This window comes from Gymnoscopelus microlampas (assembly GCF_963454915.1).
Source record: "Gymnoscopelus microlampas genome assembly, chromosome: 23".
In the NCBI taxonomy this organism is placed as follows: domain Eukaryota; kingdom Metazoa; phylum Chordata; class Actinopteri; order Myctophiformes; family Myctophidae; genus Gymnoscopelus; species Gymnoscopelus microlampas.
In genome coordinates, this window is record NC_139960.1 from 17,129,725 (window position 1) to 17,145,343 (window position 15,619).

Sequence of the window (15,619 nt, forward strand, 5' to 3'; positions counted from 1 at the left end):
ACACACACACACACACACACACACACACACACACACACACACACACACACACACACACACACACACACACACACACACACACACACACACACACACACACACCGTTGTGCGGCGAAGCATAAACCAGGCTCAAAGTTAACCGTCGAGAACAAGTCTAACTTCCGGTAATGGATTTCAAACTAAAAGTATTTTTTCTTCTTTTTTTGTGATCAAAACTAATACAAAAATAATTAAGATTAAACAAGTCACTAAGAGTAGGCCACTCTGAATAGGTCCCAATGTAAATATTAACAAATGTAAATGGGTCTAAACCAGGGGTCTTCAACAGGGGGTCCGGGACCCCTAGGGGGTCCTCAGAGTTACTATAAGGGGTCCGCCAAATCTTTGTGTGATTTTTACATTAACCACTTCAACCAAGCATCCCTATTCTGAGGAGAACTTTCGCCAAAAATAGCATCTACAAGCGCACAGTGCGCTTGTAGATCTGCTATTGTTGGCTAAAGTTTGTAGGTGCTTGTAGGATGCTTGTAGTAGATCTGCTATTTTTGGCTAAAGTTTGTAGGATGCTTGTAGATCTGCTATTTTTTTAGTAGTTTGGTGTAGGGGAAAAAAAGAGCAGACTAAGTACAGCGTGAAAGGTCAGGTTTACTAAGTATTGTTTTTAGAGCATGGTTAAATGTCTGGAAATACACATTAACATGAATCCAACATGATAGTGTTGTGAAACAAGTCTATGAAGTTGCCAATGAAATCTATGGAAAAAAAAAAAAATTATACAATATATAGAGGGGGTCCCTGCTTTATCTCGCTCTCAGCCAAGGGGTCCTTGGCCTGAAAACTTTGAAGACCCCTGGTCTAAACCGTTTCCCAAACGGTGGGTCGGGACGCATTCGTGAGTCGTGGACACATTTATGACATAGATTGGTGAAGCAATAGGAAGTGGCGTTGGAATCCAGCGCCTGTGTTTGGATCCGCCCTTCAAGACCATCGATTGGGCTCGTTCTTTCAGTCTAGGACTTCCTAGACACTCGCTGCTTTAGGTCGTGACCAGGCTCTTCTCTTCGCAGATGAGTGAGGCTAGGACCGAGGTTAGTTACTACTTGGTCATGGCGTTTGTTAGAAGCCCTGCCCTGATCAAAGTTCACAATACAAAAAAAAACACCACCAGAGCAATGCAGGAGCATTTGTTTTATATTATCCTCACAATTGAGCAGTGTCATTTTTTCTAAATGTAATTTCCCTCAACGTCCAAAACCCATGTAGGACATGATTCTATACACAGACTATGTCCCATTTCCATCAGCCTCATCCGTTACACATTCAACTAAAATAACATTAAATCACAATAAAACATAAATAGACCTGTCCATCTGATTATAACTCAAGGAAATGGTTAAAGTGAACTACATATCTATAAACATAATATAGTATGGAGACACGATAAATATTATTGCATGCATTAACTAATAGGAAAGTGTTTTCATGTTCTGAATGTGGCTCTGGGAGCTACAGTACATGGCAGTCGATGTTATGTACAAGAGTTGACATGATGAATTTAAGATACATGATAAAAGGACGTTGGATCCTCATGAGATGTCATCTGTGTGCTTTCTGTAGTCATCAGAAAAAAAGAACCTTATGTTACAGTATAATTGAAACCTTTGCCAGGTCCAAAACAACAAAGCAATGTGTGTTATACTGCGGCTGTTGTGCACTATAACACAGGACAGTTTTAGTATTGCAGTATCGTGTTTCCTATTGCAAAGTATAGAGGACAAACATAATTGTCTTGATTGCAGAAACTAATGTCCCCTTGTTGTTGGCAAGGGGCCATTTTGGTGGAAGACAAATATCATCCATCTTTTTTTCATTTCAATAGTTTGTCTCTCCTTCAACCCGCTATCCCACCACCTCCTGCCCCTCTTCCGTTTTGTCTTTGGCTGCATTTGGAGTCGCCGCCGCCTGCTCCCCGTCCCCCTCCCCCTCCTGCTGCTGTGTTTTGGCGGGGGTGTCCTCTGGGCTGTCCGTAAGGGGCAGAGGGAGGTGGTCTTTTGGGGAGGCGGAAGGTGCCGGGTCCCTGGGTTCACTGCTAGCAGCGGTGTCCATACCGTCCTTCTCTGGAGTTGGCTGCAGCTCTTCCTCCTCCTCCTCCTCCACGGGAGTCTGCTTCTCCTGTTTTATGTCATCTGCAGCAGACGGCGGCGGCGACGTTCCTCCTTCCTCCTCCTCAGCTCCCTGCGTCCCTCCTTCCTCCTCGGCTCCCTCAGTCCCTCCTTCCTCCTCAGCTGCCTCCATCCCTCCTTCCTCCGCCCCCCCTTCGTCCTCGGCTGCCTCCATCCCTCCTTCCTCCTCAGCTCCCTCCGTCCCCCCTTCCTCCTCGGCTTCCTCCGTCCCCCCTTCCTCCTCGGCTTCCTCCGTCCCCCCTTCCTCCTCGGCTTCCTCCGTCCCCCCTTCCTCCTCGGCTTCCTCCGTCCGTCCTCCCTCCTCGGCTCCCTCCATCCTTTCTTCTCTGTCAGTAGAGTAGAGTATTGACTTCTCCGCCTCCACGCTCCCCTTCCCTTCCTCCATTCTCTCCTCTTTCTCTTCCTCCTCCTCCTCGTGGGCTGGACCGACGTCGTCCAGTGGAGCTGGGTCCTCCCCCTCCTCCTCCTCCTCATCCTCCATGGGCGGGATGTCCTCTGCGGCAGGGCTGACGGTCAGGATGAGGGTCATGCCGTCCTCCGGCATCTCCTCGTCTTCGATCTCGTCCTCCAGAGGAGGGATCATCCTCTCCTCCCTGCCCCCGGGGAAGATCTTGTCCGGGTAGACGAGCTTCAGTTGCTCCTCGAAGTAGTCCTCCAGGTACAAGCCGGCGCTGCCCACTTCGGACGTCGCCTAGGGCACACACACACACACAACGCAATTCACACAACTGAGCTTTAAGGGCAACCTTCAAGCGTTGGCTTTGCTGTAAACTTTAACATGAAGGTGGACATTAACATAATGAGTGCCATAAACGGTCCGGACCGTTTTTCATAATTCAAACGAGGAGTGCCGTAAACGGTCCGGACTGTTTTTGACCCAATTTTATTTTTATACGTGGGGCGCTGAAACGAAACTTTGGGATCATCCAAGGAGTTTCTGAGAAGGATAGGCCGGATGTAGATCCATGTCAAAAATCTTTCCGGTCGGCCATTCCAATGTTATCTCCTTGACTAAAAGCTTAATATCTCCATTTCTTTTTAACGTGGTGGAAGCGAGCCGTTTTCGCTCGGCGATCACACTGCAATGGAGGATCACGTTGGAAATATTATTGTTCCAGGCGTTAGTCGGGACCCTCCGCCGTCTCGCACGCACGCTTGTTTACATGCACTTCCGCGTCGGGGCTTCTACAGCACGAAACTTATCAACGTAAGTGGATGGAAGAAATGCAGGCACTGAACGTATTTCAGTTTTAATAAACCTCTGGCACCCGATGTGTTAACACTAATGAGCACTATCCACTTTTTATATATTATATATCAGTGTTGATTTCGTCGACTAAAAATATAACAAAATGTCCGTCGACTACCTTTTTTCACTTACGAAAACTAAATAAAAACTAAGCTATGATGACTAAAACTATGACTAAATATACTGACAATTTGTGGGTTTTCTCAGTATGGGTGCGCGTGGGTGTCACAGACCGAAAATGGCAGATCTACAAGCTCACAAAGCGTCGCGCTGCGACGCGTTGTGAGCTTGTAGATCGGCTATTTTCGGCATACACAGCTAAGTGAAAATCTGCAGTTTCGACGCCATCACGGCCCCGCCAAAAATCTGTTTTAGTTGACTAAATCAACTGTAGATTTTGTCGACTAAAATCTTATATTTAGTCAAATAAAACTAGAATAAAAGTAAAAAAATTCAGGTGCCTAAAACTACACAGAATCTTATTCAAAATACTATGACTAAAACTAAATCAAAATGTGCTGTCAAAATCAACACTGTATATACAGTATCACTACACTAAATTAACATAGTGTGTATATGATATCTAATATAATATTATCCAATATCTCACACTAATGAATTCACACGGTGGGTTGTTGTATAGACATTCCATACTGACCTTGTAGTATTTAGCGCAATTGAAGAATATGAGCCTGACGTCTGCCACAAACTCCTCAGGGTTTACGTAGTGCGTCTCTGACTTTGACTTCACATCCAGTTTGCCTTTCACTATGGACAGATCCATGGGTGTCTTAATCAGCTCCTTGTACCTCTTCGTCTCCTACAGAAGGCCAAACACATGATGACTCATTTCAAATTCATAATGGACAGTTAAAGGGATTCTAGGCAACATTAAGCCTACATTTTTTAAATATTTATATATATATACGTATATATATTGCTCTATCAGGCACTATATAATGATGCTAGGGTGTTTTCCTGCATTGAAACACAGTCCTCTTTCTGAAATCCGTTTTTTTTACAACATTTTTTTTCTTTTTTTTTTATCTCTTGCCTACAATCCCTTTAAACAAAAACAATCAAACACAATGAATACTTATCTTTTATGACATTACTGAAATGTCATTTTTATTGTTTTATTGTTTTGTCTTCACGGCACGCTATTATATGCCAGCAGTAATATGCAATGAAAAGTGCTGCACATGCTTTTGGCCAGTGGTTGCTTACCGATGGTTGCTGGAAGTCAGTGCTGAAGTCGTTGCAGTACAGACGCAGCAGCAGCCTCTCGCACTTCTGAAGTTCAAAACAAAATGGCAAAAATGTAAAAACAATTACCGTTGTATCCCTGCAGAGAATTTACTCAGAGTTTACTCATGTTTACTGACTTTCTTTGCCTCTCATCTGCTGTATATATGTTTCTGATTTCTTATGAGAGCAATGCACAATGTCAAATTCCACGCATGTGGTGAACATACCTGACCATTAAATAGATTCTGATTAACCCTGCAAGGCCCAGATTATTTTCAAGTTGTGATGATTCCTGGCTCTGTGGGGGGTATTTATATGCAAATATCCTGGCCAATGGCATTGTAAGACTAAACAATAGGACCCAATGAGGATTTAGAGGTGAAAAAAAAAAAAATAACAGAAAGAAAAATTATTTAAACTCATTTCTTTATAAAACATACATGTGATCGTGCGATCACACTGGGCCTTGCAGGGTTAAACAGTAGGAATCTGTATTATCCATGTGCTCAAGTTCCACACCCCCCCCCCCCCAACAATAGGAAGAGGCTTAGCAGCTTTAGACAACACAGGCCAGAATGCAACAGATACAAATAAAATAAAATGACAGTGAGTGACTGTACCCTTCTATCAATGCGTGGGAATCCCACTTCTCCGTTGGTCTCCTCGTTCACGCCGGTGTTGTACACCATCTCAGGAGACATCAGGTCGCGGCAGAACGAGCAGAACCACTCGCCACTGGGAGAGAAACACCAAGACCAGATGCAAGATTTATTAGACCTGAGGTGTTCTTCCAGACCCACTTTCCAAGACAAAATGGCTCTACCGCCACAGGTATCATCTTTACTCCCTAATCTAATTTCTATGGGTCGTATGTAACATGCTAAATATGGTCAAATGATTACAGCCTGGGTCCTACCGGTGTTGAAATGCGTGAGTGTTCTGCTTTTCAAACAATCTAATAGCAGGTGGGTTTCAAAGCACTTTTTTTTTTATTGGAAATGCCAGAAAAGAAAAAAAAGGTTTTTTACACTTGGCTTGTCATTGGCATATCCAAAAAGAGAGGATGCAAAGGAGTTGAGTATCGCATCATCCCAAGGGGGAAAGTATTTTTTTGCATTCAACCAGCAGATTTGCACTCAGTGGGGAGCTGTTAGGTGTCTTACTCAGGCCCCTCGACCCACTCAGCTACAGCCGCCGTAAAGGGTGATGGGAAGAGATGCTTTAAATAAACTAATGACAATATCTATTTCAGCCCTCATTAAACAAGCCATCGCTTGTCCTCTAGAGCAGGGACGCTGTATGCAGGGGTTGAAACAGCCCAGATCACCACAACATGTATGATTTGCGAGAAAATCATCGTCACAGTGTAATAATTCTAAGCTGCACTGAATGGGCAGAGAGATGAAAGCTGATTTAACAGTTAGATTGACCAATTTGTTTCACTTCTTCAGTTCCAAACCTGCACGTTTGTACTGATTTAAAGGAAAGGCAACACTGAGTTATGGTCAGAGAGAGCCCAAGTTCTGTTTTTTTTTTTTTTTTTTACAGATTTTCACTTTTATTTTTTGGGGCAGTGTAGCCGCCCCCTATAAGTGAGTTTTGGACACTGACCAATCCTGCACCGTGATTGGCCAATAGTCTACAACACATTGTATACCCCTAACCCTTCCATTGTTAATGCAAATCGATACATTTGCAAAGTCAGCCAATCACATTACAGCTAGTGTCATCACCACTAAAACCATTTTGATGTGAGAGTAGTACATTTAACTGAGATGTTGTGTATTTCATGAGATCAGTGAAAAAGAATCGCAAAATCACTATGGTTAAAATTAAGAAAGTAAAAACCGAAACAAAGACAATGGCAAGTCTTCCTAGAACTGGCCCTGTGAGATCCAAGTGTATATCACAAGAGCTTAAACACAGAATTGTGACAAAGCACAGATCTGGTCAAGGTTCCACAGCAATTTCAGCTGAACTTAAGATTTCTAAAATGAGAATAGACCACACACGGAATAGACCACACACCGCCCACTTCACACTGGGTGTGATTTTTAGCGGCGCTGGCGCCGCTCTATACATAGTATAGTCAAGGTTCTGATTTGTCAGGCAAGGGGACTATTCATGACATCACTATGATGTCATGAATATAGAATTAGATGTCTATATAAACAATGACTAAATAAACAATGAGTAATATCTAGAAATATTTAGTAATTTCATTTTATTATTCATTTGGCTAAAGTCTCCTTCTAGGTAAGTTTTTTAAAGTTATAGAACTGAAAGAGACAGACCTATCTTCGTTCAGAGAGATATTTGTAAATATAGTATCTAGAAAATACATTTTCTTAAATAAGGTCGAACTACATTCGTACAATAATGAAACTAGACTGCAGACCATTGTAATAAAAATACTACCAGAAAGTTATTTGAAATTTGAATCAAATAGTAATAGTTAAGTAATTAATGTAATAGTTAAGTAATTAATGTAATCTTTTTGTTTAAATTAACCTTACATTGAAAATGGACTAATATCGTTTTCTCACAAAGAAGATCTTATCTTTTTTTAAACAATTTATGTATTTTTAGAATTGATCCTTGGAAATATATATGTCTTTATGTTCTTTTTTTAATATTTCAATAATGAAATAGTAATATAGTTAAGTAATTAATGTAATCCTTTTGTTTAAATTAACCTTACATTGACCTTTTAATGTAAACCTTTTATTTAACTAATTAAATTATTACAACACATATCTATGACAAAATGTATCAAAGGCGCCGCTACCTTCACACAGGTGTGATTTTTTTCTATCAACTAGTTGACTAACAATTCTTTGCTCACCTGGGGGACTCGCAGAGCGCAGGGATGTGACAGTTCAGGTGGAACACTTTCGGACACTTGTCGCAGCAGAGCAGTTCGCCTCCGTTCTGACACACGGCGCACCAGTCTTCGTTGGGGTCTTCCTCTGGCGCGGAGCTCTTCTCCGGCTGCGGTAGGGGTAGGATGAGCAGGGGTTGGGGTTCTGGCTCCGATTGGGCCTGGGCCTGGGCCTGAGGCTGCGGTTCCTGTAGCCTCAAGCCGTTGGGTTCTGCCCCCGGGGCCGGCTCTGGCGGAGTCTCCCTCTGTTGCTGGGAGTTGGACTGGACCCCAGTGCTGCTGTCCGGGAGGCTCGCCCCTACACTGGACTGCACCTGTGGATATATTCAAATCTATTGGTTAATTTGAAGATGGATTTTTGCACTATGGACGCACAAGAGATAAACACACCAGGGGCGTCACTGCCATTCACTGTGAGTACGACGCGACAGCCTCACTCTCACAGATCCGTGATTTCCGACCCCCCACTTTTTGAAAAAATAAAATATATAAATATATGTTTTGATAATAAATCGGTAAAATCAGGCAAAAATAAGAATTAAATAACCTAACCCTAACACCGAATTAAAGTAACCAAAACACGAAAGAAACGAACAAAATCCGCCCAAAAAACGCACACAATGAATACACAACGCTTTCAGACCCTTTCACTTCTTTCACATTTTGTTTGTCTCATCTTCAGATGGATTCAATTAATCCCCCCACCCCTCAAATCTATACCCAATACTCCTCCATGCTGAAACTATAAGTGTTTTGTTGAGTTATTACAAGTAAAAGACAGATATTGAGACCCTGGTTACCTGTGTGACCAAGGCCCTTACGTGCCCTATTGCTCAGTTTGGCTGGGTGACCAGATCTAGGAAGACTGGTGGTGGTTACTAAAGTTCTTCCATTTGAGAATGATGGAGTGTAAGAGTGCAGTGCTCTTGGCCACTTTCAAAGCTGCAGAAACCTTCTAGTATCCTTTCCCAGATCTTTGCCTCGACATAATCCTGTCGCAGGTCTATTCTCTTGCACCCCATTTCGGATGCTATCAACGCATTGAATGGGAGATTATCACGTTTTATCAGACCATTGAATGGCTTTTATTGTTTAGTTTTGCTCAAAAATAAAAGCCTGGAGGAGCACGTCGGTGTACCCGGTATGGGAAGTGTCTCATTTCCCCAACCAACCAGAGTGCAGTGGGCGTCGCTCATAATGTTGTGTTAACGGGGCAGGGGTTAACGGACAGATCGGTGAACCAATGGGATCAGGTGCAACCTCTCCGCGCCTCTGTACACCCGCCCCTCTATACACGAAAACAGGAGCGCTGGTGCAGCCTAGCGACATACTGACCTACCCGCGATTTATCAGACCATTCATCTGGGTGTTATCAGGACCTACCGACGGAGATGACGTAAAAAGTTCAGTTCAGGTTTCGGTTTAGGACAGCGCACAGTGGAGGCGCGCAGTCTCAAGCGAACTGGAGCCACGTGAGGGACCACCGAGCGAGCTAAAGCGAGCGAGTTGCCGTCCCGAACGTTGCGACATTCGCTTGAGCCTACTCAGCGCCGTTCGAGTTATGTACCGATAGGCACAGAATCATAAATCATGTTGTGGGAACTGCTCTGCCTCCGAGTAGGTCAGTAGCTCCTGATTACGCCCACTCAACGATCTGATAAAACGTGATCATCTCCCATTCAATGCATTGATAGCATTCGAAGCCGGTGTCTTCTGACCTCATCATAGGTTGGTTTTCACTCTGACATGCCCTGTATGTACACCATCAACTGTGAGACATTATCTGGTAGGCAACAGGCAGCAGTAATATCTAGTCAAGCAAATTCTTTGGTAAATAGTTGAACAATGTTGAACAGACAGCATCTGCAAGTTGAGCGGCCGGTTATCAAGCTAAAAATGTTTAAAAAAAGTCACGTGCCTTTAACCCATTGAGACCTGAAGCCGATTCTACATGTCTCCTAAATCCCAACAGTTTTCTGAAAAATCACACCCTGTGTGAAGGTAGCGGCGCCTTTGAATACATTATGTCATCGATATGTGTTTATAATGTGTTTATAGCCATGTGTCATGTGAAGCTTGACCAATCACTTTGTTGACGGGTCTGACCAATCAGAGCGTCGACGACAGATAAAGTTAAATTGAGGATCTAACTTTAAATAACTTACCTAGAAGGAGACTTTAGCCAAATAAAAATATATACAAAAAAAAACATGAGGAAATAAAAAATAAACCTTGACATCATAGTGATGTCATGAATAGTCCCCTTGCCTGACAAATCACAACCTTGACGGGCCTGACCAATCAGAACCTTGACGGGCCTGATCAATCAGAACCTTGACGGGCCTGACCAATCAGAACCTTAACGGACTCTTGGATTCTCGATCGTCTCTATCAAACCATTCTGTCATAACGGATGACTGGGTCCCGAACTCAGACTTTCTATACATTCACCCTTCATCTGTTCTTGTATCTTTCTCTTTCTATTCGTCATATTAACTTTAAATAACTTACCTAGACGGAGACTTTAGCCAAATGAATAATAAGATGAAGTCATTGTCATCGTTTATATAGACATCGAATTCTATATTCATGACATCATAGTGATGTCATGAATAGTGACCAATCACAACTTTGGCGCACCTGACCAATCAGAACGTTGACGCACCTGACCAATCAGAACGTTGACGCACCTGACCAATCAGAACGTTGGCGCACCTGACCAATCAGAACGTTGACGCAAAAGCCAGGCATAGAGGGCTAATATCCGCTCTATACCTAAAGGTATAGAGCGGCTAGCGCCGCTAAAAACGTATGTTTCTATATCAGTGGTGCTCAATCTTTTTCATGTCAAGGACCCCCAAAATGATATGCATTTGGCCGCGGACCCCCATCAAAATATTTTGTTCCAGGGACCCCCAGAAGCAAAGATTTGAGTTAAAAATGTTTGCTTTAAAAATATATATATTCAAAGATTTGCACACATTTTCACGAATTTTGAAAAATAGCAGATCTACAAGCTTGTATATCTGCTATTTTTGAATAGCCAAAGTGTAAAATAATGCTTTTTAGCTCAAATCTACAAATGACACAGTTCAAGGTCTCAATGGGTTAACAAAACACAGCTTCTCTCCTTATAAATATATACATTTAGTTAAGGTGAGTGATATTTTTTGTTAAAACAAAGGGTTTTGTAAAAAGGTTAAAGCATAGTAATCATTGCTACAGTGTTTGTCTCTCCAGCTCTTTATACATTTTTTTTTCAAGTGGGTTGCCAATTTTCAGCCAATCAGGAGAGAATACCCATTTGTCAGCTTAAATCTTATAGCAGGGGTCTTCAACAGGGGGTCCGGGACCCCTAGGGGGTCCTCAGAGTTACTACAGGGGGTCCGCCAAATGTTTGTGTGATATGATTTCTTTTTTCGCATTAACCACTTGAACCCTAGCATCCCTATTCTGAGGAGAACTTTAGCCAAAAATAGCAGATCTACAAGCTCACAACGCCTCGCAGTGCGAGGCGTTGTGAGCTTCCAATTTCACTTCAAATTTCACTTGTTTAAGCTGTATTCTGTATGAGTTCTCTCTCCTGATTGGATACACTTGGTATCCTAACCTGGAAATGCATTGTGTTTACTTAGGGTGCGTTCGGAAATTGCGCACCGGAGCGCACTCACCTATTAGTTTGTATTGGCCAGTGCTCTCATTGCTGTATTTCCGAACGCACCCTAAAGAGCTCGAGAGACAGGGTAACTCTTGTTACTGACCAAACGCTCTATAAAGCTATTTGACAATTCATTTGACAAAAATATCACTTACCCTACCTTTAAATGTCTTTTAAGCGCAACATTCTAGCATGTGTCCTGCACACACGTAGTTCTATCAGTATAGAGTTGAGTTCCGAGTTTATTATGATCCTCATTAGCTGATGAATGGCATCAGCTAATCTTCCTGGGGTCCACACATACACAAACATAATAGGGTGGTGTACTGTGTGTGTGTGTGTGTGTGTGTGTGTGTGTGTGTGTGTGTGTGTGTGTGTGTGTGTGTGTGTGTGTGTGTGTGTGTGTTTTTCTACAAACGTTCAATGAAAGAAGCCGCCTTGTCTTTGCATCATTAGTTTATTAAAACAATTGTTTCTTCAGAATACCAATTTCAACATTTTTTTGCTCCAAGGTAAAGTGCAGAGTTAGAGAAGATGCTATAAGGAAAAGAGGCAGCATCGAAATGATAATTGGAAACAAACAAACATAACATTCAAGAACAATGCTATCGGTAAGATCAGACTAGAACAGTGTAGGCTGCTGATTTAACCAAAGCAAATATATACATATATTATAGCTTATCATGTTCAAGTAGCCTTGGCCTATTGACAGTTATTACAGCCTCATAACTGAGGGAAAGGGGAAAAAATGCAATCCTTCGTAATCCACACAGTGTAGAGTGATTGTATCAAGCTTACAGCTTTCAGTTCATGTAGCCTAGAAACTCCTGACAGTTAAAAAGAGCCTTTTTATAAGCTTCAGTTCATGGAAGTGAGCAGCTGCTGACTTCCATGAACTGAAGCTTATAAAAAGGCTCTTTTTAACTGTTTCAGGTGGCTTCAGGTGGCTTCCGAGTGTGGGTGTGGTTTTGATGCTTTTTTTGCAGCGAGAATCCCTGCTCTGCTGGTACTGTACACTTGACACAGTAATGACACAGGCCACTTTTGTCACCATTGGATAAATGCTGGGAAGCTCTGGGAAACAACGTCACAGGCAGTTTGTAATAATCATCGGTAGTCTCAAAGAGCTCTCGTCGTTGGAATAACGTCGAAATTTTGCATTTGTGCTACTCATCAGAGCAGGGTCGCCGCTGAAATAATCTGCGATGCACAACATGGCTGGCGAAGCATATTCATGATGATCTGTGTGGAAATGGTGAGAGATAATTAGTATGACCTAGACTCAGGGGTTAAAGCAAAAAAGAATCCCAAGACTGAAAATTATTTTCAGACCATGTCCCAATATGTGATTTTTGATTTTTAAACATGGCACATGGAATCCTCAAGACTGAAATCAGTCCCCAGGACTGAGAACTTTAATCCCTGTAGACTATAATCAAGGCTATAACAGGCTACAGTAGATTTTTTCGGAGGGCTTGAGTAAGTCCTCCATTTTATTTGTCCAATTAGATATTTTAGTCTGTTCCAGCCTAAAAGAGTTTTGCAGTGTGCTTTTGAAATCTCATTACAAGTGTCTCATGTAACACATTTCATATCATACCATTTAGCATGTTTCAATTGCAATTTGTTGGTTGAATACAATGATTAAAACATTAAATAAAGGTTGCTTACAGGTGAAAGAAATAGCCTGCAGGAAAGCAATAGCCAAAATAAAAGGACTCACCAGCATTCTGTGGTTATCTTGTTGGGTTTGAATGACAATGAAGAAGATCTAGGTCCTCCTCTGGGAAGCAAGACTTTTTTTGCTTGTCTTCGGTTGTCTAGTCACTTCCCTGTGTCATCTCCACATCCCCGTAGACACAGTTGTTGCATTCATCTTGGAACCTTCGTTACTCTGGACCTGGGGCTTCACGTAGCTGTGAGAGTGCAGTGATACTGAAACGTTTCACAATGTCTTTCTGGAATACAAGACTGAGCTCGTTCATGACAGGGAGGACATCACAACCAAGAAGGTGGTGTGAGTACAGGCAATGAATAGTGTATAAAAGTTAGAAGCTTGTCATTTGCCCCTGGGTGCATCTTCGCTGACCTCCTTGATGAGTAAAGACCAGTTGGATTGGATGCTCTCTACTCAGTGATGTAAGGAAAGCCAGCAGATGGCACGCAGCTGTTGCAGGCTCCGTACAGGTATATCCTCACGCTGAGGGAGGCCAGGCCTACAGTTGGCGGAGGCGACTCATTCGCGTGGTAGAGTGATGGTAGAATCAGTAGACCCCATTAACAGTGAGCTTATAGTCAATTATTGTCGATGGCCTTTTGCTGTATTGGTTGCTGCCAATGCAGCACAATGTGCAACCCGTTGCACTTCTGGATAGAATAGGGACTGCCCCTGTGGCCTGCCTGGTAGAGTGCGTGCCATGAAGGGAATGGGTCTTTCCCACAGCTGGCCTGGGGTTTGGGTCCGACCGTGGGCCCTTTGCTGTGTGTGTTGTCCATTCTCTCTCTCCTGCCTTTCCTGTCTCTCTACTGTCGCTGTCGGATAAAGCAGAAAATGCCAAAACAAATAATCTTTAAAGAAAATTGATTGTCCTTTTTTTTGAGTAAAGCTCCCACTCCTGCGCGTTTCCCCGTCATAACTCTGGTCCCATCTGACCAGACCTCTCTCTCATGCATCACACCCACCACCTTGTCATACAGTATTATACATTGAGCATCCCCAGCTTCAGTATACTTCCCAAGAAAACAGGTCTCAGCTTTCTTCCCACTTTCCAGTTTCAGAAATGTGATCAGTTTTCGATCCACTTTTATATAGACTTTCTCCACAACAATTACGAAGTCACTCCTAATTGTTTTTGTTTCATCCATCTCTTTAAGAATTATACACTCCAATGATTTCTCCAAGTCATCAAACGAAGCCGTGGTGTTGGTATATGCCTGTTGACGTTAAGAAGTCGGGAACATTGACAACTTCCAGCAGCTCGGCCAGCGGCTGAAACTGAGGACTGGGAATGTCATATTTTGTCACGTAGAAAGATACTTTCAGCTGCAACTGGACTGTGTTGCTAGACGCTTCTATATCCTTAGCAGAGTGATCTTTCATTGCCGCCTGTTGCCACATCAAGCTCATAGACGCTATATGGTTGTTGCAAATTTACATTTTTCCAACCCGATCTCTCAAGAGTACGAGCAGGACCTCTTTTCATTCATGTGTCCACCGAGGCATTTTAGCTCGAGTGAAGCGTATGCTTTGAATTGTTTGTATTTATGCCACGCTCACATATGTTGTGAGTGTAGTATTTTCAACTCTGGGCGTTTGGACGAGAGCGCCTTGCTGATTTGTGAGTCGACTGATTTGTGGGTTTGATGCCGATGCTCATTTTGCAGAGTCCTCGACCACTGATTACAGATGATCTTGAAAACACAAAAGACTTCGATTTGACTACAGTTTCAATTTGATAACATTTAACTTATAAGCAAACAAGTAAATACAAATAATAAATAACCCTTTAACCCTAGGTTTTAAGTTACCTAGCCAGTCAGGGTCTTCTAAATCAACATTAAGTTGACATTTGTATATTTGTATTTTAGAGTCAGCTTTGTTTGCATTTGTTTATGAGTGACTTTGAGAGCCGTTATACTGTACAATGTAAGTCAATGAAGAGGCTATTTTTGGATTATCAGTTACTAATCAAAGACGCAAATATCTCACCAATTGGAATAGTTCCATCATGACATGGTACACAACCCAAACCTCTACCAAAGTGTCCTTGTGCTTTTAAGTGCAAATTGCAGGGCGAACGCGGCCTCTCTCTCTCTCACACACACACACACACACACACACACACACACACTCTGATAGCCTTACGTTCTCCTAATATGAAAACACACTGATAATCCCCCGTTGTTCAGTGTTGAGGACCAATGGTTCTCTAAGTGGGGCCCGGGGACCCCAGGGGTCCTTGAGGGGGTTCCAGGGGATCCCCAGCAAAAGTATTGATAGTTAGGAGCCAAGCCAAGGACCCTTACAGGTCTGTCACTCTTGACAGTGTACAAATGGAAACAAATGGACCCTTACAGGTGTCAGGTCCATTTGGTTCCATTTGTACCCTGTCAGTGTTAAGGAGGTCCGTGGCATAATGCATACTAAACTGAGGGGGAGGTCCTTAAAGTTAAAGTTTGAGAAGCAGTGATTTATAGAACCTGAGTCATTTGCTTACAAAATGAACTTCATCTTCGTCCTCCGGCTCGTCCTTGATGACGATGATGGGGCCGGGGGACGACCTTCGTCGTCTCTTGGCTGGGGTGGAGGCTGGCGGCTCAGTGGAGCGCTGCTTCCAAGATGTCGTCATCCTTCAAAAACACACACACACACACACACAGACAAAGAGGAACACGGGTTA

The 15,619-nt window shown here is 42.8% G+C and overlaps 1 protein-coding gene across 1 annotated transcript in view; it reads right to left on the reverse strand.

Annotated features, from left to right (window-relative positions):
* Positions 1-1,899: 1,899 nt before the first annotated feature.
* Positions 1,900-15,619, reverse strand: part of trim24 (tripartite motif containing 24) — a gene marked incomplete at its 3' end in the record, with an annotated part of 32,995 nt that continues 19,275 nt past the window's right edge. Inside the window, exons 15-20 of the mRNA XM_084049508.1 lie at positions 15,437-15,569; positions 7,526-7,875; positions 5,301-5,415; positions 4,660-4,725; positions 4,091-4,252; positions 1,900-2,874 (exon numbers count right to left, since the gene is read on the reverse strand). Coding sequence (XP_083905634.1) covers positions 1,900-2,874; positions 4,091-4,252; positions 4,660-4,725; positions 5,301-5,415; positions 7,526-7,875; positions 15,437-15,569 — 1,801 coding nt within the window. The remainder of the gene's footprint in view (positions 2,875-4,090; positions 4,253-4,659; positions 4,726-5,300; positions 5,416-7,525; positions 7,876-15,436; positions 15,570-15,619) is intronic.